This window comes from Arachis stenosperma, chromosome 6 (assembly GCF_014773155.1).
Source record: "Arachis stenosperma cultivar V10309 chromosome 6, arast.V10309.gnm1.PFL2, whole genome shotgun sequence".
Taxonomy (NCBI): domain Eukaryota; kingdom Viridiplantae; phylum Streptophyta; class Magnoliopsida; order Fabales; family Fabaceae; genus Arachis; species Arachis stenosperma.
In genome coordinates, this window is record NC_080382.1 from 16130682 (window position 1) to 16154704 (window position 24023).

A 24023-nucleotide genomic window follows, 5' to 3' on the forward strand; every position below is an offset into this window, starting at 1 on the left:
GAGGCTGGTATGGCAAGTTGACCTTAAACTGAAATAAACTTCCTACATCAATTGGCATCTTCAAAGGCCAAAATTGAACTCTTCTTAAAGCATACATCATAATAACTTATAAGATTGAAAACCATCAGAACCATTGGATTATATAAATCAAAGTGAAACCTCAGACGACCGTCGTGAGATAATATAAATCCAAATTCATCATTTGGTTTTCAACCAAATTAGAAACAGAAGTAATAAAACCAGAAAAGGAAAATTTAGGAGATGGACAAGGCCAATTAGATGCCAGATTAAGAAACCACAGAATAGGAAAAGAGCTACACAAGCCAATTTTTATATTAAGAGTAGAATAAACTTGCAACTCGATCCCACCGGTGTGGGGCTTTTGCGCACCTCATTGAAAATCTGAAAAATAAATAAAACATAAATAGAAAAAAGAAAATTTCTTTAGTTTACTTTGACTTGTGCTTCAATTCATCTATGATGTTCAGTTCCAGCAAAAACGAAAAAGAAAAACAATGAACTATCCCTAATCCCAATCACAGAGAAACCCGTTTTTCCAAACACGCCTCCCCCCAAAAATCGAAAGCCTCTACCTTTATTCGTCACCAGATGAAACAACCCAGCTGATTCTGAATCAGTATCTTTTCCTCCAAACTCCGAAGTTCGGATCTTTATCCGGTTTCGTTTCTGGGACCCGAAGATGGAAGCTCGAGACTCACCACGGAGCTCCATGAACGGCGATTTCGGGTTCGGTACCGGCAGCGATCGAAGGTTCGCGTTTTCGCGGCAAACTTCGTTCCAACAGCAGCAGCAGCCTCATACGCCGATTGCCGTCGATTCGGGGAGACCTTTTTTGTCCCGAACTGATTCCAGCATAGACATTCCCAACCCGGTGCACCGTTACGACAAGCTCACTGGGTCCACGGAAAGATCGTCTTTTCCTTCCTTCGTTTTTGGTGTGTTTAGGAACATTAGGTCTGGTCATAGGTACATGAAGAGACTCTTTTTGATGATCTCTTTGAATGTGGCCTACTCTACTGTTGAGTTACTCTTTGGCCTCTTCACTGGCCGTGTTGGTAAGATTCTGTGTGAGTTTTTGTGAGATTTTATGATATATGATTTTATGCAGAGCTCAATTTTGTTAAAGTTGAACCCTCGGTTCCTTTTTTTTTTTTTTCAGGTTTGGTGTCTGATGCGTTTCATTTGACTTTTGGATGTGGTCTTTTGACATTTTCTCTATTTGTTATGGCTGCATCAAGGAACAAACCTGATCGAGAATATACTTATGGGTAAATACATACCTTCATTATGTAGAGTGTGAGTATTTTCGTGTGTAAACTGTGAAGTATGTTCTTCACATTGGTAAAGAGCAAAAGGAAAAATAGAAAAACTCTTGGTAGTATCAAACATTCACTCTGTAGAATTAGTAAGGTATGTTTGAATTTGTATGACAAAGTTGTGCATTGTGAAACATTTGTGTGATGTGTTTATCTTTTCATGAACATAGTTATTCTTAATTTTATACCATGAGCTAGTTCTCATATAATGTTAGAGTTGGAGTTTTAAACTATTTTTGGACAACAAAGAGATGGATTTGTTGAAGATGGCTGTGGTTATACCGACATCTGTTGGACTTTGAAGTTTTTCATGGCCATGTGTCTAGGTGTGCCTGTAATGCATCTCATGCACTATTAAAAATTTATCCCATGTGTCTTCTTGTCTGTGCTTGCATCATGCAAGATTATGTATTTGTCCAACAGTTAATTAATGGTGGATTCACTTATAACTGGAACTTTGTCTGTGTGTACACATTATTTGAACTCTTATTTACTTTCTTGGTTAATAATTTCAAATTTCAAATACCTAATTATGAGCTTAACTAATGTGGTGCATTCATTTCAGATATAAAAGGCTAGAAGTTTTGTCTGCATTCACCAATGCCGTAAGTATTCCCCATTTCCATTACTGCTGTCTTATGCAGTTGTTTCCTTTGCATTATAGTTAATTGGTTGCCTGATGCTATCATTAATTTACAGAATGATCCTCATGTAACAAAAGTGATGACCATTTTTCAACAAGCTTTTGTCTCCTAATATAGTCTTGTTGAGTTGAACCCTCACTAATATAAGATGCTAGATAGTTTTGCATGGTAAAAGGAAATATTGTCATATGCACTAACATATTCAATTTTCATTTTCTGCTGCTTGTGTAGACAGCTGTTTCTTTTGTTTATGTCATTCTCCCTAGCAGTTGAAGCACTCCATGCATTCATACAAGATGAATCAGAGCACAAGTAAGTCACACTGCTTGCCTGTTTCTCTGTATCTGGGGACGCTTTTTTTTTTTTTTTTCCTCCCTGACGATTTTATGCTGACCATGTTTTGTTTGAAGGCATTACTTAATTGTTTCTGCGGTTACCAATTTAATTGTGAATCTCATCGGTGTGTGGTTCTTTCGGAACTATGCTCGGATTAATCTTGGTTAGTATTTCTTTGAATGTTTAACATTTTCTTGATGTAACCTTTCATCATTTTGTATGGATGTTCATGCATGGATTCCTTTTGAACCTTGAATCTTTATCTGATTCTTCTCGAATCCGTCTTCCAGCTTACAGAAATGCTGAAGATATGAATAACCATTCAGTTTGCCTACATGTTCTTGCAGATTCCATTCGCAGGTAGATATTCTTGCATGTGAAATATAGCAACACAAAATTGTTAATGTTTTTCCTTTCCTCTTTATAAATTCAAATCAAGCTTATATACTTCAATGGTTTCTCAGTGCAGGTCTGATATTGGCATCATGGTTATTGTCAATTGGGTAAGTACTGTTTCGTTTTATGTTACTACAATCCTGAGAGGATGGAATGAAAATAAGCATTAAGAGCTTGAGATTTTCCTAATCATAGTACTTGAGATCCTGTGATTTTTACTTGTTTTTGTCTCCTTCACAGGGTTCAGAATGCAGAAGTCTTGTGTTTGGGACTTGTTGCTGCTGCTGTGTTTACGATTGTTCTTCCACTCTTTAGGGCAACTGGCGGTGTCTTGCTACAAATGGCATCTCCCAGCATTCCGAAAACTGCTTTGAGCAAATGCTTGAGACAGGTTATTACTTTACTTGTGATAAATGTGCTTCGCCCAATGCTCCCATCTGACTTGGGCATATGCATATCCCACATGTTTGTACTTAAAACTTCGCAAAGTTATTGTTCTAATCAGCTATAAGGATGTTTGTGTTTTGGTGTTTGGTTGAAATTTGCTCGCTTCAGTCTTGTGTTAGCTTCTCCTTTTGACATGTTGCTTCACGAGTCAATGTTTCGCTTCTAAGAATACTTTATTTTGGTTAGATTACTGCTCAGGAAGATGTTCTGGAAGTCTCCCAGGCGCGTTTTTGGGAATTGGTGCCAGGTCATGTTGTTGGTTCATTGTCAATTCAGGTAATTCATTCGTTGTTCTCTAATGTGTTTTCTTGACAGGATAACTAACTAAATGTAGATACTGAGTTTTAGTGGATGATGGTGACAGGTGAAGAAAGGGATTGATGATCGGCCAATCCTCGAATTTGTGCATGGTCTATACCATGATTTGGGTGTGCAGGACCTCACCGTGCAGACTGATCATACTTGACACTTCTTGTTTTCTTGTCTTCAAATTTTATTTTGCTAATGGTTTATTGCAGAGGATACAACACATCAAAGTTCATTGTTTGTTTACTGGGGAAGGGATGCAAGTATGATTTTATTAGGGAATAGTTTATAGTTGATAGTTGATTTTTAGCAGTATTTTGTTCCCTGCCAAAGCTAAACAGAAATATATGGATGCAAATTTGCAAAATTTTTAGTAATGGTTAACAATGGAAAAAGTAATTGGCGGAACTCATTTAATAACACTCATTTCTAACAATGTGTACATGAAAAAATATTAATGCATAAAGAGTTGCACGAACAAGGTATTTATCATCATAAATAAAGAATTTATGTATATAGTTTAATCACACATTATACACAGAATACTATAGGATAGGAATAAAAGCTAAATCATTTGAAATTATTAGGCTCTCATTTATCAGTTACATTGGGAGTGGCAGCCAACACATTTGCTGCAAATTTATGCCTCATCGTTCTAGATAGTGTCAAGTACTGTGAACTCTTCTTAAGCTGCTCCCAGAAACATTTCCCCTCTCTGTGGAAGTAGCATTTGCATTGCTCACATTCAAGTGTCCAACCTTTGCAGCCTTCACCACAAGCTTCACATGGAGGAGGAGGGTGCTTCCCAGTTTCTTCAACCAATGCAAGAGGGTGAGAGTGTGCATCATATTGGAAAGTGCCTCCAAATTTGACACTACTACAAGACTTGTCAACTACACAAGAAGGATGAGCACCAAAATCACATTCTTCACAATAGTACAACCATTTCTTTGGAGATATTTTCTCTCTGCAAATGCCACAGTTATTGCATTCCATCAATTTACCTTGACCATTGTAGATTAGACTCAGAACATGTTTGTCACACTTGTTCCAAATCTTAGAGGGTAGATTAGCACACCCACAATCAATGGCAAAATCATCACAAACATCACATACAAGCACATATTTTGATGGAGAGTGACAACATTTGCATTCCCTTGCAATGTTTGTCTTCTCTACGGAAAGAGGATGCTTGTGGCTTTCATGCTTAACTTTGTCCTCAAGGGTGCCACAACGAACATCAAGGTCGAACTGACACTCGTCGCAGCGATACACGAAGCCATTGCTCAATGATTTGCAGCTATCACACCTATAAATGCCATCATAAGAAGGTGCCTTAGAATGAAGAGTCAAAGGATGAGGATGAAACCGGTGCTGCTTTGTTCTAGGCAAATCAGCACAGCTCTTATGAAGAAGGAAACCACAATTCTCTGAACAAGAATACAATGGTGGTGCAGTGATGGCTTGTACACACCCATCACAGAGTTTATCAGCAAATTCCAAACTCAGTTCCTCTATCAATGTTAACAAATGGTTATGTCCGAAATCAACATTGGATTCTTTGTCCTTATCAAGAGCAAGCGTTTCATCTTCATGATCCTTTTCTTCTTCAGTATCAGACTCAAAATCCTCTTCTTGTTTTGCTGGACACTTCAAATGCATTGGAAATCTGCAATCTGAACAATAATAACCTGCAAATCCTGAACTCATTGTTCCATGACATACACCACAAGTTATGTCATCCCTGAATCCGTAAACACGATTAAGCGAATAGGTGAGCTGCAAAGGATGATGATGGAAGTGTTTTATGATGGTATGAGGCAATTCAGCACAGCTGCAATGAACCCAAATCTGGCAAGCAGTGCAAAAGGAGGCCGAGCCCTCGCCAGCTTCGCCTCCACAAGCATAACAAACAAATGGCTGCAAACTATTCAAGGAAATGAAGGCATGAACATGGCCATCATCAGGGTGCCATGTAGAAGCACATGATATGTCAAGATCATAGGTGCAAAGAGAGCAATGGTAGACAAATCCATTGTTGAAGGTTCCTCTGCATGCATCACAAAAGTACCCTGCATCATAAGGTGGAGTTGAAAGGAGTGTGAGAGGGTGTTGAGGGTGCAAGGGATGCTTCAATTTGAGTGGAAGTTCTATGCATGATTTGTGAAGAATGTAGTTGCATTCTTTACAAGAATAGGAAGGACCTGAAATCTGTTCCTCACAGGCTGAGCAGGAAACTAGTTTCACCCCATCATCTTCATTCTTGTGATCCTCTTTCAATAGCAATGGGTGGACATGGCTGAAATGCTCAATCTTTTGGTCCATGTTTGTTTGACAGTTTCAATAGCAAAATGCACAAGTTTGGAATTCTTTGAACTGAGGGAGACAAGGGATATAAATAAGAGTAGTGTTTTTATTTTTGGTCATTTTCCAAATTCGATTCTTGAGTATTTGGTTACTGTTAATTAGGCATCAAGTTTACTTCACGTGAAGAAAGACATCAAAGAAGGAATTGATGTGGTATGCTTATTATTCTTTGTTTATCCAATGCAGAATAGGATTTACTTTTCTACAAAAGGAAGGGAAAGTTCTTCTCTTTTGGCAACCTTTTAAGATACTCAATTAAATAGAATATGGATTAGATATAATATCTCACATTATATATATTTTATAACTTAAGTCTTTTCCTAAAAATACGGTTATGACCAGAACTTGCACCCAATGCTAACCCATTTAATTTCTCTACTCTCTGGTCATATAAAAAAACCCGTTATTATTATTCTTCAGAATATTAATTATATATGTGATTATTTATGCAGAAAACAATCAAAACATCCATAAAATTTTCGTTTACCATCTTATTCTTCATATTAATAGTCTTTTGTGTAGCATGTTGAAATTAGTAAGCAATATGTTGTTTTCTAATGTTTAAAAAAGAAGGCCAGGTCAAATGCAAAATTCCATTGCCGTTTGGTGAATAGCAGCAAAAGATGCATGCATGGCATTTTGCCGGCTAAAATATATGTGTGGATATTTAATTTGTTTGTATAGAACTAAACTAAACACAACCCTACCTGCTTTGTTCATCACGCAAATATTCATAATTCCTTCCCTTCCAATGTTTTTTTACCTCGGTTTGGCAACTCCACTTCAGAATCTCCGAATATATACCAAGTATCAACCACGTGCCCCCCAACAAATTAAACACCAAGAATAATTTTAGGTATATATATTACCTCCATTTTATAATAATGATACTAATACAGAAGTTGTTGTGTTTGACATATCCAAAGAGCATCATGTGATGCATGATGATGAAGAGATGAGACAAATGGAAGGGTAACAGCTAGCTTCCAATTTGAACTTTGAATCATTCCACCAAAGAAAATCAACCAATATACATATAACATATAAACACACATACAATACAAGTTGAATTAACTGAGCAAGAAATGGGATCAATAATTCGCAAAGACCCAAGCGTAGTCCACTTTAGTCATCCACATCCATTGGAATTCACCACAGAATTAAACAATAATAACAATGTAACATGCTTTGGGTGCAAGCTAAGTTTTATGAATGCTGAATCCTACTACCATTGCAAACCCTGCAACTTCTCACTCCACTATGCATGCTTCAAGATGCCACTCATAACAAAGCATCCATCCCATTCCAAACACGACCTAGTCCTCATCGTCATACCATCCTCACCGGCCACCAGAGCAACCCTAAGATGCGCCGCGTGCGGCCACCACGTCACCGGATTCACCTACCACTGCGCCGAATGCAGCAGCGTATTCTTCCACGCCTTCTGCCTGGCGCTGCCGCTGTCCGTGGCCATCTCGCCGCACCCTCACAGAATGGAGCTCGAGTTCATGCCTCCCTATGACTTCTTCTGTGACTTGTGCACCAAGTCAACCTACAACATTGGTTGGCTCTACAGATGCAGGATGTGTGAGTTCGACTCCCACATCGCCTGCGCTGTTCAGAACATCGAACCGCAGTCGGTTGAGCATCCTTCTTTCACTCAGGCCAACGCTTTGATGACGCAGTTCACCGCCCACCACGGCGGCGGCATGGTGTATGAGATCATGCGTTTGGTTGCCACGCAGATCCAACAAGGAAAAGTTGTTGGCAGTCCAAGTCCATCACGAGGTCGTGATTTCAGAGCGTATTTGGAAGAAAGAACACCGTTGAGAGATAAATCCACGCCGAGTCGCCAATTCAGCGAGGCATATTTTTCGATAGATTTGAACGCGAAGAAAGACGGTGATAATCAGAAAAGTAATAAGAATAATCTAAGCGTTGTTGCAGAGAGGAGCGAAGGGGATAAGAGTGTTAAGTTGAACTCAGCAGTTTTTGAAGAACTTGGTGAAGCAAATCATAAAGTGGTGATGGTAACGAATCAAAACTCTAAGCAAAGATTATTATTGCCCACTCCTAAAACCAATAATAAACCTTCACACTCGGTATGTATATTTTAAGGACCCTTTAATTAATAATTAAACATGATGTACATATAATTAATGGTGTGTGTTTAAACTCTTTGCAGGGAAGAGATAGCGGCTCATCTGGTTGGAAGAAGTTCCTGTCATGTTGCCTTTAATAATTATTAATTAGCACAGCCATGTGGATATATATACATATATACAGTAAGGTTTTTGAAGCACATAGATATAAAATGAAAATAATTGCACACTTCACTATGTTCATAATATCTCAACGTTATTATTAATATAGCTGCTGTAAACCCTTATTGTATATCAGTAGCAATATAGTGAATTTAATTACGGCTATTAATTCTAGTGTGAACTCAAATTTAATGAACGCAAGTTTGAAAACTCTGGCTACAGAAACAAAGGACATTAAATTCTAGCGGTGATGATAAGGTTAGGTTAATGGGATTCTAATTTTGTACGAGACATTAATCCCTTTTATTTGGTCTGATAGTACTTGAAGGAGGTAGTAGTGTAGTGCCCTACACCCCTATATATAGGGGCCAAGACAAAAGACTTTATTTTGTGAAATTGGAAGCAAGTTTTAGGGCAGGTGAAAATGGATTCACATATATAATAGTCCAAATTCGGTTGGATTGATCTGATAAAAACAGTAGTGGGTGTAATAACTAATAAGAGAGAATAGTACTACTTCTACTAGTGGAGGTTGAAACGGAGAATGAATGAATCAAACAAAGTGCAAAATGACAGTGCCCACCCCACCACACCCCATTGCCTTTTCTATTGTCCACTAATTACAACACATTACTCTTCCTTTATTTTTCTGAGGACAAAACAGACAAGCACAAATTCCACTAACAAAATTACATTTTTCCTTTTAATTCCTCCAGAAATTAAAACTACTACCCTTGTATGAATTCATGTCCTATGTTAACTACTGGGTTGCCAATCTTTCATACTCTTATTTTTGTATGATTTCTTACGGAATTATGTATAGTACAAGGGTAATGTACAACAATCATCACAGAAAAAAAAGTCATAAAGAGGAGTGGAATAAAGTGTATACATAATATATAAAAAATAAAAATTAATACCAATAAAATTATATCATTCAATAAAACATTAAAATGTGTGTCAAAAAATTTATAGAGGAAGTAGACGAAATAGTACACAGGAATATATTATTTTAAATATTCATAATCATCAATAATAAATTTGTGTCCAATGTATAGGATTTTATTTTGCACCTTATTTGTTAGGCTTTTAACTTGTTAATCAATGAACACAAAAGTTTTAACTCATTATAATATAAATGATTAAACTAATTTAATATTAGTTCAAGTTTGTAGATTTTTTTATTTTTTATTTTGGGCCTTTTAAATATTTAAATAATAAAATTTATTCGCATAAGGCAAATATATTTTTTTTTCAAAATTATTGGGGAGCGAAGGCATTATTTATATCACAGATCATATTATACAAAGTTAAATTATTAAAAAAAATCCATAAATATTTGTGCATTATACATTTAATTAGATTTAATTCAATTTCTTGATTAGAAGCTTACGCGTTTCAAAATACTTTGAAGCTAAGTGAATGTTTTATGTTGTTGAAGAATGACCTTGTAGCTAGTCATTATATAAGGTAAAAACACGTCAAGAGCAGATATAATGAATTTTTTTCCATGGGTTGTTGTTAGAATTTATAAATAATATCCAACAAAAATATAAAAGATAATAATATAAAAGTTAAAAATATAAAAATTAAAAATTATAAAATTTATTTTAAAATATGTAGAAATTAATAAGTGCTTGAATAAAAATGATAGAATTTAAATAACAAAACAAAAAAGACAAAATTAAAATAAATGAAAAAAAATGGAATGTTTCAATACTTATATTGTAAAATGATACCAAGCTTAAAATTCAAGTGAATTACAAAAATAACTATAAGAAAAGAAGAAGGTTGGTGATATACTCTTAGGTCATTGAAATTTAAAGTAATGGAAGAAGAAATGAAAAGAAGTGAAAAGAGAGAATAATTGATTAAAAGAACCACCACAGAATACTGAGTACCAATTACAATATATATATAGCAAAAGGAAAAATAAATTACTAACTAATAGTGCTATAATTATGTCTAACAAACTAACCAACTTGACAGCTATACAAAAAACAAACTCTATTATGTTACATCCCCCGCAAGCTGGTATTACGTGGTTTGTGTAAATCAAGTAATCCCAGCTTGGAAAGCAAATGAGAGAATGGTCCTGGAGGAAGGGATTTAGTGAATAGATCACCCGGTTGTTCACTGGAGACAACGTGCCTAAGATTAGAAACCCCTTCTTTGAACTTTTTTCGAGCCACATGACAATCAACCTCAACATGCTTGGTTCTTTCATGAAAGACAGGATTTGAAGCAATATAGATAGCAGATTTATTATCACAGAAGATATCAACCGGAAGAGGAGGAAGAATGTTGAATTCCTTTAGTAGTTTGAGTAACCAAACGAGTTCACAAGTGCCATTAGCAAGGGCGCGATATTCTACTTCTGAGGACGACCTTGAAACTGTAGCCTGCTTCTTACTCTTCCAAGAAATAAGAGTTTGGTCAAGGAAGAAACAATAACCACTGATGGATTTTCGGGTGTCTTTACAAGCCCCCCAATCAGAATCAATGTAACCAGATAGTGTGAAAGAATTGTTGACAGAGAAAAATAAACCAGTTGCTGGTGATTGTTTTAGATACCGGATGATCCTATAGGCAGTCTTCAAGTGGGCATCAGTTGGTGAATCCATGAACTGAGATAGGCATCCAACAGAGTAGCTGAGATCTGGTCTTGTGTTAGTAAGGTACAGAAGTCTGCCCACCAATCTACGATAGATGATTGCATCAGGAAGAGGGGAGCTGGTTTTGCACCAAGCAAATCGCAGTCTGTGATCAAATCCAATGCATACTTTCTTTGATACAGTGCAATACCAGTATTGCTTCGTGCTACCTCCATCCCAATAAATAACTTAAGAATGCCAAGGTCTTTAATTTTGAACTTATCATCCAAAAACATTTTGACAGCTTGAATTTCACTCAAATCATCTCCAGCTAACACAAGATCATCAACATAAACAAGAATAGCTGTGAAAGTTGTACCTGTGGATTTGGTAAAAAGCGAGTGATCATTTTCAAATGGAGTAAACCCCAGATCAACAAGTGACAACTTGATGTTCCATTGGCGACTAGCTTGTTTCAAACCGTACAAAGATTTTGTCAACTTGCAGACTAAGTTTGGATCGGAACACTGCAGCCCCTTTGGAAGTTTCATATAAACGTCCTCATGTAGGTCTCCATGGAGAAAAGCTGTATTCACATCAAGTTGATGAAGATGCCAATTCTTTGCTGCTGCAACGGTAAGAAGAACACGCACAGTGCTCATTTTCACAACGGGACTAAAGGTGTCAACTTAAGCGGAATTAGAGCCAAACCAGGACTTTCTCCCGGATGAAGAAAATAAGGGCTAATCGGATCAGAAATTGTAGAAGAGGAACTAGATCTGCCAAGATGTGCCTGGAACTGAGAGAATTGACGCATGAAAGCGGTGAAATTCTCAAAATCTGCAGCAGAATTTGATGAAGGGCTTGGATTCGGATTAGCTAAATTATCTGCCATAGTTGGATCTTCTCGCTCTGATACCATGTAAAATGATACCAAGCTTAAAATTCAAGTGAATTACAAAAATAACTATAAGAAAAGAAGAAGGTTGGTAATGTATTCTCAGGTCATTGAAATTTAAAGTAATGGAAGAAGAATTGAAAAGAAGTGAAAAGAGAGAATAATTGATTAAAAGAACCACCACAGAGTACTGAGTACCAATTACAATATATATAGCAAAAGGAAAAATAAATTACTAACTAATAGTGCTATAATTATGTCTAACAAACTAACCAACTTGATAGCTATACAAAAAACAAACTCTATTATGTTATATATATGGACTCTTGATTTATGTTTTTGTATCTCAATGTGACTAAAGTTTGTAGAGTGAGCAGAGACGGAACAAGACTAAATTTTAAGAAGGGGCCAAAATTTAATTTCATAATATAAATGAGAATAAAATAAATATTTTAAAGGAACTAAATTAAAATTTACATATAATTTATAAAAAAAATTTGAATTTTGGATGAGCCATTGCTCCCCCTTTCTTTGTGAGAGGCTCCGCGCATCCATCCCTAAGAATGAGTGAGTGTATAAATGTACGAAAGCTTTTCTAATTTATTAAAATTAATCTTATTTATATAAAAAAAAATTAACCTAATTTATATAACTTTAGATTAAGTAAATTTGCACTTTAAATAATCTTGAATCTCAAGTAAATTTTGATTTTAAATAGTCTATAAGTAGTCTTAAGAGGATTGTTAGGGGCTTATTAGTTTTATAATTTGTAATTATTAATATCATTAGTATTTTTAATAGTGTGAGATTATATTTAATAATATAAGATTGCAAAAATAGATCCTCTCTATTTTTTTAATACTTAAGAGGATAAAGTGTGATCTCTTATCTTTAATTCTATAAGTGGGACTAAAATTAAATAGGAGAGAGAATAATGAAGGGTGGGATCAAACACTGGACACTATCCAATTTTTTTCACTAAAAAGATCTATTCTCTAAAATTGCTTACTTTTTTTTGCTAATTAAGTATCCTAACCAAATTTTAATAAAACTGCTAATCCATAAACTTTTTAGTTAGTCTTAAATCTTAAATAAATTTAAACACCAAACATAAGATAATTTGACCACTAAATCTAACTCATATAATCTTTAACTTTTAACTGTTAAATTTTGTTGGACATTGACCATTTGAGTCAAATACAGGCACATAACAAAAGATCTCTTATTAGTTATTATTATTACAGTTGTACCAAAGAACTTGTGTATGAACTATGAAGCTGCTACCATAAGTACGGCCTTACTGTCAAGTATGGCCACCTTAGCTAAGAGGTCAAGCACAATCCGACACCATGCATTTTACAACAATGGCAATAAGTGATTTTTAATTAAAAATTAACTAATCCAGTTTCAACTACAATCCAAGAGTCATTAATTTATATTCTGCCTTTTCCATCTAGTTCAGTAAGCTACACACTCTAGCTAATTTATGTTATTAGGTCCCATCTTCTATTCTTTGATGAACATTATTTGCTATTGACACGTACAATTCAAATGTGCTAATATGGTACTCTTAGCTGTTATATATAATTGCACTTAGTTACCAATTACATATGCATCCCTGGCTAGCTTCACATGCTTTCTTAATTTCTTATTATTATTGTTAGTATTCACAATTTGTTGCGTTGTATATTGATTATAAACAATAGTAATCAATGATACTGTACTTTCTGCGCGCTCCCTCATGAACCTGATGATGATCATCATCATCACAAATACAAGATATAGAGAATAGAATAGGGATGATTACAAATTCAGAGATAAGAACATAATTGCACAGCTATAGGTAGAATAGGTAGAGGGAGATTGGAATAGTAGTTTTATATCCTATAGGTTATTCCAATAATCAATATGCCCTATTGGAACCACAGATTGATGCTACTGTTTGAATAAACATGGAAATCATAATGGGGATCCATCAATTAATTCTTTTGCTTAAGGGACAGGGTCCATCCCTCCCATGGCCCATGGTCTACCTCTATTTCCATCAATTATCAAATGATTACTTATTTCCATCATTAACTTGCTACAAATTCAATTAATTAAAATTTAACACCCCATATTATTGTATATAAGGTAGAGGAAATTGAGATACCTCTAATTATACATCTGATTTCAAATTTTACAAATAGACTCAATTGATAAATTGAATTAACTTAAAACTTAATCTTTTTTTAGTTTTTTACTGTATTTCTTAGTCTGACAGGTTAAGAACTAATCCATCGCGATATTGAACTCTAGTAAAGGATTTGTCACTAGTCAATAGGTTACTGCATACACAAAACGAGATTAAAATCTCTGACACTTACTTAAACAGACTAATAAACTAATCACTAAACCAATACAACTTAATTAATTTAAAACTTAATTTAGTTCAACTCATTTCGAGTCATTAGTACTACTAGGAAGAAGCAGCATATAAAATGGATGAGTTTGGTTTGGTATGGTGTGATTGGTGGGGCGGTGTGGGCACGTGGCATTGAATACATTATCTGGCGATTGCTTTGCTGTTTGATTGGGTCCCTGGGCCCCACATTTCTCAACTGACAAGTGGCCTTCCATAACAAACTTGTTTCCTCATTGCATGTGAATCTCCATTCATCAATAAAGCTACACGCAATATGCATGACCCTCCTCTCCCGTTTTTTTTATCAATTTGGATCTCTACCAATTTCTTTTCTTCCTCTTTCTCCCCATTCCCTCTTCGTCTCAAATATGCCTCTCAACGCCAACTCTTCCAATTTTCTTTCCAATAATGACAAAAATTACTTTTATTGGCTACTTAAGTCCTTGCTATTGTAACATTCCATTTATAAACTTTTTACTAATAACTGTTGCACATTATTATTAATGCGGGTCAAGAATTTTATGAACTTTAATTTTAGCTTTGGAATATTAAGGTGACTAAAATTGACTTGTATGCATATATAGCTACTAATATATTGATATCTCGTATTCACTGATTTGTGTTTACTTAATCTACAAAGGTTGAGGCCTCTCAGAGGATATGATTCCTGTGGCTTTGTGTGGAGAATTCTTGGTATGGGGTCTCCATCTCCAACCGTCTCCATCCAAAAGAATCTCTGTCACATTTAATGCCTTCACCACCAAAAAAAAATAAAGTAAATTTTATAGTGTTTATAATTTAGGTCTAATTTTTGTTTAACTTATTTTTATAATAAATTTTAAATATTTAATTTAATAATTATTTATTTTTATATTTTTAAAATTAAATATTAATTTTTAATCTTTTATAATAAATTAGACAAATACTTTTAGAAACCGTATGATCACCATTGTAACCCAGTATTGTGGCCTTTTTACCAGCCTCTTCCTAAAAGATATATTATTACTCCACATTTGAGTGGTAATTCTTCTAAGGGTTAATTCTAGTAGCAAAATGAAAGAATATATATAGTTTCAACTTTTATGACTTATTGGACGTCACTTTATTATCACACAATAAAACCAACTATCGTATCATTTTTCAATAATAATATATTGACTTTTCGATGTAATTTTAGCCCATGGAAATATCATACGATATGTTTATTATTACCATGAAACAGGAATATATGTATATCATACACTCCGCGTTAATAAAGAGGTGTGTATAAAAAAATATATTACTTCAAGTCTTCAACAAAACAATAATATATTTACATACATATAGATACACATCAAATTAAGTGTCATGTATGTTTATACCAACAGTTTCCATGCCTGCTTCTTCTTATATTATATGGTCCTCCAAACCATGCATGCACAAGACAATAATATGCATATGCTTGGTTTAGCCCTAGAAGATTAATACTCATTTATACCTAGATTTTTTTCCCCCACACTTCCTTAGTTTGTTCCAGACTACTGTAACAGATCACATGGTATATATATAGTTTCATGCAATTTTCTATAATAATAAAAGAAATGTATATATCTAGTGTTAAAAAAGAAAAAGGTACAAATAATACACCTTACACAAATTTTTTGGATAGAAAATTTTGTAGGCTCTGCAATGACAAGGAAATTGCTACGATATTAGCGGGCATTGCCAGAGTACAAGGAGTCTATCTCAATTATTCAAGAATTGACCTGCCAAGAGATCACATCCTCAACTTTTTGGCACTGACAAGATATATTGATAATTAAAGCACGGATAATAATACTAGGTAATTAAAAGTATACTTATATTATGAATGGGGTCTACATTCCCATTCTTTTCAATAATAAGTTAAGCAAGGGAATTGAACCTTTACCTTTATTGGATCCTTATATATTGTATCATGTCAATAATTATCGTTTATATGTTATGAATAAATAACAATACATATCGACGGAATCGATTGTTTTCTTTGACAAATCCAACATTCTGAGTTATCAATTTTGTCCAGAAGTACTTGCATGAAGAAAATAATATAAAGTATATGCACGCAGCATCAACACATAAGAAAAGTATGTATATTTATAATAACAATATGGTACACTTTTGAGTCAATATGATGGCTTATTCTTTTCGTGTTGACTATAACAATTGCATTACTTTTATGTTCAAAAACAGGACTAGCTAGTAGTGGTATCTGAGAAATTGCCCAGTCATAAACCATAATCATAAAGCTAACAATTTTTCCTAAGTTTCATACATTTATATCAAAGTAAAGCTGCTCTTCTATTTCTCAAAATGCAAATGCAAGGTTCTCTATGATATGTTCAAGTAGAAATAATATCATGTACATATTTTTATTATTGCATCAAATGTATGTAAAAATTCACGTAAAATACGTTTTATAATCCATTTAATAATAGAGTAGAATGTAAAGAGTGCATGAATGTAAAGACGATCCACAATCGAAACGGTGCAATTAATTCATGGGAATCACGTCAAAATTATTCATGAATTCATCAGCAACGAAGAACTTTTGAGTTGCACCAAGTATATGTAATATAATATGATATAAAACACATAATGGTTCGACATGAAATAACAATGAAGCTAAGTGTGCGCAATGGGTGTGTTTGTTGTTTGGCCCAGTAAGCTGTTTATGGATCGAGCTTTCACCATTCCAAGCTGCTTCATCTTCCTCTTGTTGCTACTACCACCACCCATTATCGTCTTCACGCTGAGCTTATCAGAAGAAGAAGAAGATGAAGGATTATTATTATTATTACCATGATCATGAGGATGTTGTTGTTGTTGTTGTTGTTGTTGCACCACCACCTTTGTTGTTGTAGAACGGTTTCGAACACTTGTCATGCTTCTGAGTCTTCCTTTGCCCAAGTGATGCTCACAGAGGGAGTAACCAACAAGAGTTTGTTGGCAACACCTCCAACCTCTTCCATTCACACGACTGCACCGTGATCCTTCCATTACTGCACTGCCCCTCCCCTTCTTCTTCTTCTTCCCTTTCACCTTCTCCTCTTCACTCTTGCTATTACTGCACTTGTTGTTCATCTTCGTCTTCATCCTCGCTTTCGTCTTCTTACCATCACTTATTCCCATGTTGTCAAAGCTCCCTCTTCGTTTCTTGAAAGGAATCGCTTTCTCTTCCTCACACCATCTCTCATCTGCATACAATACTAGGAACAATCGGAGTCCAACCAAGTCAAAGGTATTATAATAGCACCATGGTTTTGTTTGTTACCTTGAAGGTTTAACGGTGGTGCTGGTGGCAGTGTTTGGGAAGAACCAAAGATGTTTCCTTTCCTACAATTACATCAAACTTGCTGAGACAAAAAAACAAAACCAACGTGCAATTTAATTATATTGCTCTAAATATATGCTAAATATCACTCTTTTTATTTTTTCCGTGATGGTTAAAAATCAAAGATATGGGTCTCCATGTTTTCACCTACAAGATAGAGATTTTAATTTCTGTTTCTTACCTGGAATGATTACTTTTCTTGTCCTCCGAGTCTTCACCACTGTCTTCTCTTCTTCCATCGTCATAATTATAATCATCCTCCACCTGCAGGATCAATTGATGATTGATGATAGGATCCACTCACATACATAAGGATATCTATGCCTTTTAAATTCCTCTTTTTTTTTTTTAAAAAAAATAATCTTTTTTCCAAAAGGGGATTAAAGAGAAAAATAACAATTCGAATTTGACACCAACCACTTGCCAGTGCACTTGTAAAAGCCCACATCATGAAATTTTCGGAAAAATAAATAAATAATAAATAATAAGAGGGGAAAAATAAATAAATTAGTTTTAACTAACCGAAGGGTCTTGCTTGATGTGCTGTCTGTGTGCCCCACTCTCACCGGAGGAATCATCCCAGCCGTTGATAGGCGCGACAGGTTGATCAAACGGTTGAGCACCATGATCGGAGCCACGTTGTCGGTGGTGGAGATTTGCGGTGGTGAGTTGCACCAGCCCTGGTGAGCGGTGGGGATCTGACGGAGGAGTGGGCGGAAAGTGGGGGGAAGATAAAAGCGCATGCCTTTTGCGGATCCTCATGAGGGTGCAAAAGAGCAGATAAAAGAGAGAGAAGGAAAAGAAAACACACAGAAGCTTCACAAGATTCACCGCTATATCTTCCCCAAAAAGAGGCCTAAATACCCGATCTTTCAGCTTCTGTTTTCATACAAAACATAAAAATAATAAAAGCGTGAAGTAGAAGAAGAGGAAAAGCAGGACGCGGAGGAAGAACATCCCATCTACACAAATATACAAAACACGAAGAAAAATGAAGTTTTTTTTTTTAATGAAAGGACACAGCCACACTCTCACTCTTATACTGCAGAAAGAAAGGCACTCTGACTGTGCATCATGTGGCACCCTCCTCCATATATTTTGTGTTGTTCTTCCATTCCATGGCTTTGGATTTGGGGTTGGCTTATTCTTTCTCTCTCTCTAACTTTTATTTGTTGCACCATGGAAATAGAATTAGAAAGGAGGGGAGGGGGTTTGTATGGGTGAAAGACGGCACGTGTGGAAGAGGTGTGTCAAGCATGTGAGACTGCCATTCACTGGTCCAGCCGGTACCCGGTTGTAGACAGAGAATGTAGAAAGGGACATTGTATTATATTGCTATTCTACTACACACTACCTCTCTAACTTTCTTCTTAATTCACTTTTATTTATTAAATATCTATTATAATAGTTATTATTTCTTCAAAAGAATAATGATTAGTCGTCATTAAAAATATAAGTGTTCCTTCCCACTAATTGGACCTGTACTCAGTTGCAACGTAGCATTTCTTAGAAAAAACTTGATAAAAATATTTAAAATGTCTTTTTTTTAAAAGATATTTTTAATAATTAAATTTAATATATATAATTAATTAAATTATATTATTTTTATCAAAATTAAATCAAATAAATTAATTTAATAAAAAAATTAATAAAATATATTTTAAATCGATCTAAATTAATATTTATTTTATAAAAAATAATTATAATATTTTTATTATAAAAAATTATTAAAATATTATTATTAATTATTATTATTATTATAAATTTTGATAATCTTAAATTTTAACTCTTCTCTTTTTTTTACGTTGTTATAGAGTTAGGATTTAGTGTTTTTAAAATTAATATATATATATATATAATAGAAATATTTTAGTTATTTTTTATTATAGTAGTTATTTTTTATAAAAAAAAATTAATTTAGATCGGTTCAAGATTTGGCTTAATAATTTTTCGGCCAAATCAATTTATCTGATCTAATTTTGACAAAAATAAAATAATTTAATTGATTATATGTATTAAATTTTAATTACTAAAAAATATTTTTAAAAAAATATATTTTAATCATCTTTATCAGAATAACTCCCATAAATATAATAAAGTAAAAATTCAAATACAATCCAAATAATTTATATAAAATTAATAATTAAAAATTATTAAATGATAATTTAATTAAATTAATCAAATTATTTAATAGTTTTCGGTTATTACCTTTACATAAAATTTACTCCACTGAATTTTTATCGTATAATAACGATCGCTTAGTTATAATTTCTTTGTCATGCCATAGTAGTAACTTAGCATATCTTATTACAAATTTACATCTAATCTTTATAAACTCTAGCTGAATTATATTATGCAAGTTCTTTATTATAGCATTACTCAGAAGCAATATATAACCGAAAAGAGAAAGACTGCAAGACTACTGAAGGTGCATGCATGGTATGTACCTGGAAATGTGGGAAAAGTTATTGTTATTATGGCTGGAGCTGAAAAATTAAATATATAAACTCAATCTGATTCGGTTTTTTTATCATGCTAATTAGAATAAACGAGTCAATTTGTAATTAGTCATCTAGGAAGGTTAATAATTCAGCTTTTCTTTTTCATAAAATTCAACTCATATGATTACGATATGTCAATTAAGAATTTTATTTTGTAGACCAGTAATGTGAACAAAAAATTAGTTTAAATTCACATTAAATCTTAAATTGTGTTTTTTACTCTTTGATTTATAATTAAAAATAAATTTAATAAATTTGTCTCATACAATGAGAAAATTGAAAATTTTAACTTTCTAAATTAAATTCTTAAACCAGAGAAATAATGTGTAAATTATATATATAATTATTTGGCCAATAAAAACTAACAACATGATATAGATAGTTGCTGGAAAGTTTTTATTCTTTATTTTTTTTAATATGAAAAGAAGGAAAATCAATTATAAATTTATCTTTTATCTTGTATAATTAATATTTAGTTTTTTTTATTAGTAAAATTTTGGGTCTATTTAACATAATTTTAGATCAATATATTCAATTTTAAATTTCACATTATATTTATTTTTCATTTTTTCTCCGATGTCTAAATTTTCTACATCTATCTGTCACTATAAATTTTTGGATGACTATAATTTTTTAGATTTCTAAAGAAAAATAAAAAGAAATAAACTAGGCAACTATATAGTTTGATTATGGGTAAGTTGTAATGGCTGCTGAGATATGAACATTTAATCGCATGGCTCCAGCCCTGGAAATTCGAGCATACGTCCAATTCTAACACGTCAACTTTATATGTTTGATATGCCAATTAAATAAAAATGGACCCACACTAACCAATATGCTGCGTAAACTATTCTGTCTACCTTGTTATATTAAAAATAAAATTTTATGAATTTAATTCAATTTCAAAAATAGTAGCTTTTTTATATTTATAAAAATTACAGAAATTATTTTTAATTAATGGAAGATTTGTAATACACATTTTTTATAGCCCGGGTTATATTAAGATATTTGGAGCATATAATTTTTATGATCAAATCTTCAAATATCGATATATGTAACACTTTATTTAAATAGAATAATTTTGAGAAAAAAATAAGTAAAGAAATATTAAAAGAAGAGATTAAGGGTGTTTTGTCGATTTTTTGCAAATCGATAGTAGTTCGATATCTAATAGTTTGGGAGCGAAATTTATTCATTTTTGTAGGTATTAGTTTTTTATAAGTGCATCAAAGCGTGTCGAATTAGACAGGCATCGAAATAAAGAATAAATAAAAATTTGTAAAAGGATAAAAGAAGTTAAAAACAACAAATTCGAAAAGGAAATTGGTTGAAATAAAAAATGTTGCGTTGAAATTTAAAGAAAACAGTAAAAGTGCCTTCCACTGGGTCAAAAGGCTTTTGGCATGAAAATTAAAAGTATTGGAATATAAATTGCATCCGAAAATTAAATCATTACTTGAAACATAAATTTGCTTGAAAAGTAAAGTTTATAGAAAGTTAAATTGAAAAGATAACGACATGGAAGGAACCTTACGGATAATTAACTCGAAGCAGACTCAAAATGTCTCTAGAGATGTGAGTGTGCGTGAGTAATTTTTGAATCAAAGTTTCAACCCTTATTCCCTAAAACTTTCTAATATTTATAACCTACTGTTGTAATCGATCATTAATGGCATGGTGATGTCTTGTATGCGCAGTTTTAGGTAATCGTTCCCGCTCTTTTACTAATAAACGTTACTCATAAATTCATCGCATGGTGGAAACCTTCAACTTCTCACCACAACATAACCCTCCGATTCTCCTTTCGAACTCATATTCGATTCTTCAACTGAATACTTATTCGATTTACAAAATGACTAAATTGAACCCACTACAACAAATTTAGGCTGAGGCAACCCTTCAAAAGCGATGCCTATAATAAGAAAAAGCGATGCCTTTGATCAAAGGCAACACTTTCCGACAAAACGCAACACTTTTTGGGGAGTTGGCTATACGGCCGTTACCTTTGGACTAAGGCAACGTTTTTTTGCATCAAAGGGAACCCTTTTCGTGGTAACATTTAAAAAACGTTGCCTTTTCTACTAAAAAAAGCAACTTCATATAAGGGTTGCCTTAGAGGACCCAAACACAACACAGAAAAAACTACTTTATTGCAACACTTTTTATGAGTTGTATTTTCTAATATATAAAGCAACACTTGTATAAATTTTTCTAAGTTACTTTTTCATATACCTAAAGCAACACTTGTATAAATTTTTCTGGTTATTTTTCTGTGTTGCCTTTTTAAATATCTATAGCAACACTTATCTGAATTTATTTAAGATTGTCTTTTTAAAAGGATATATAGCACACTTTAATAAAATTTAACTATTTAAACTAAATTTAATAGATAGAAAAAAAAAGATAAGCTAATAAGCTACTATATTACATATATATTAAATTAAAAAGTTGTTTCAAATTCAACTAAATAAATTTTAAATACATATACAGTTACCAATTCAAATAAAAATACACATAACTAAACAACAACAACAAATAAAACATAATTTCTCATGAACTTTGACAAAAAAAAAAGTAAATGCCCAATTTCATCAGCTTCCGTTCTCTTCGTCAATTCTTCTATAATGCCATTGTTAGGGTTGATCTCCATATTCTTGTTAGACATGTAGTCAGTCATGCCGTTGTCTCTCAAGGCCCAAGCTTTCATAATCCTCTCCATGATTGCAGTCCAACTATACTCATCAGTGACCAAACAACAAGTAACCTATTAACCTAAAGTCCTAAACATCTTCGTATCATAAAATACCAACCCTACAAAATTCTGAATCAAAATAAATGTGCAAAAGCATCATAAAACAGCAAATCCAAGATAAGAAATTCTTTATATTTTTCTACCAGCATCATAAAAATTGAACATGTATTTATTTAAAATTTTATTTATCATCAATTTAGTAATTTTATTTAAAAAACTTAACAAGCTTTTAATTTTTGACAAAAATATGAATAAAAACTGACTCGGATAAGAAAACTCAATACACAATCCCATTCAGATGACCCTTTTTAAAAAACACCATTGCCGTCAACAAATTGAACCATAAACAAATGGATAGCAACATAAAGAACATCTTATGAGCAACAAGAACAGGATCCACAGAATTCCAATAATGTTAAGAGCATCAAGGATAGTTCAATATATTACGTATGCACATGAAGATGGGAATTGCGAAAGCTATTTACGTTATAAGAAGCACTAACATTGTCTTTCTTAGTTCTTAAAATACAACACTAACATAGATACATAGCAATAACAAGTGCACAAAATTAGCATTAGCATAATAAACAAGGCAAAGAAAAGTTCTAACATTCATTCATTCATGGTTATGCTGAGTGAGGTTCCACCAACTGACCTTCCTTTACAACTTTGCGATGATCCAACTCAACTGAATCGAGATTCAGATCTGGGAAAAGGTACCAAACTTGATCAATAGCATTCTGAAACGGCACCTTCATCGATTTGTTCCATTTCTGAAGAAGAAATGTTCCACCACATCGTCATTCTAAGTATTAAGCTAATATACAAAGAAGGTATTTGTGAGAATAAATAGCATGAGACTTTGCAATACTTTTTTAAATTAAAAAATAGAAAACAGGAGACTTAATCATCCATTTAGCATTCAAATTATAAAATGGATTTTTTAAATTCAAACAATTTAATAGTAAATAACTAACAACAAACCTATGGTTAGTTGAAACCACTGAATATGCCAATTAATCACCTAGCCATGACTAAGAAACGCCTCTAAAAAGTTATCTTACAATTCAAAACACAGTTACACAAGTCCTATGTAAAATTTAAACATACCTCAAAAACATTAGAATACCTCAGAAGGTTTAGCACCACATAAAAACACTCATGGTCAAAATTTACGCAAGCCATAAGCTCCAGCGGCCAGAATTTCCAAGCTCCACTACATATTATATCAGCATCTCCCTACAAGACAACAATGATGATATATATGATATCAAATAGCACTCAAAAGAAAACTAAAGAAAAAAAAGACACCCTGAATTAAAATTTTAATAGTGTCTCAAACTACTCTTTTTGTTCCTTCTTTCTTGTTATTTTTTCTTTAAGGTGAATCCTACTGAAAAGCAGTGAAAAACTTGAAATTCAACA

The 24023-nt window shown here is 33.3% G+C and overlaps 4 protein-coding genes and 1 non-coding gene across 5 annotated transcripts; 2 read left to right on the forward strand and 3 right to left on the reverse strand.

Annotated features, from left to right (window-relative positions):
• Positions 1-119: 119 nt before the first annotated feature.
• LOC130938676 (small nucleolar RNA Z161/Z228) lies at positions 120-209 on the reverse strand. Its single transcript, XR_009069833.1, has one exon. It is a non-coding gene; the product is annotated as a small nucleolar RNA Z161/Z228 (small nucleolar RNA).
• A 183-nt stretch (positions 210-392) lies between these two features.
• Positions 393-3865, forward strand: LOC130935803 (metal tolerance protein C2). The gene is made up of 10 exons (XM_057865705.1): positions 393-1076; positions 1181-1289; positions 1903-1942; positions 2217-2293; positions 2392-2480; positions 2608-2677; positions 2782-2820; positions 2954-3104; positions 3347-3436; positions 3525-3865. The coding sequence occupies exons 1-10, from the start codon at positions 701-703 to the stop codon at positions 3624-3626; spliced, it is 1143 nt and encodes a 380-aa protein (XP_057721688.1). The 5' UTR covers positions 393-700; the 3' UTR covers positions 3627-3865.
• Positions 3866-3943: 78 nt separating this feature from the next.
• On the reverse strand, positions 3944-5901 carry LOC130935802 (uncharacterized). Its single transcript, XM_057865704.1, has one exon. It carries the CDS (start codon positions 5789-5791, stop codon positions 4058-4060), a length of 1734 nt encoding a protein of 577 aa, XP_057721687.1. The 5' UTR covers positions 5792-5901; the 3' UTR covers positions 3944-4057.
• A 1021-nt stretch (positions 5902-6922) lies between these two features.
• On the forward strand, positions 6923-8185 carry LOC130936691 (uncharacterized). The gene is made up of 2 exons (XM_057866822.1): positions 6923-7935; positions 8019-8185. Exons 1-2 carry the CDS (start codon positions 7042-7044, stop codon positions 8070-8072), a joined length of 948 nt encoding a protein of 315 aa, XP_057722805.1. The 5' UTR covers positions 6923-7041; the 3' UTR covers positions 8073-8185.
• An 8282-nt stretch (positions 8186-16467) lies between these two features.
• On the reverse strand, positions 16468-18537 carry LOC130935886 (uncharacterized). The gene is made up of 5 exons (XM_057865797.1): positions 18381-18537; positions 17868-18224; positions 17527-17609; positions 17286-17347; positions 16468-17208 (listed from the first exon to the last, which is right to left on the reverse strand). Exons 2-5 carry the CDS (start codon positions 18105-18107, stop codon positions 16637-16639), a joined length of 957 nt encoding a protein of 318 aa, XP_057721780.1. The 5' UTR covers positions 18108-18224; positions 18381-18537; the 3' UTR covers positions 16468-16636.
• Positions 18538-24023: the final 5486 nt, after the last annotated feature.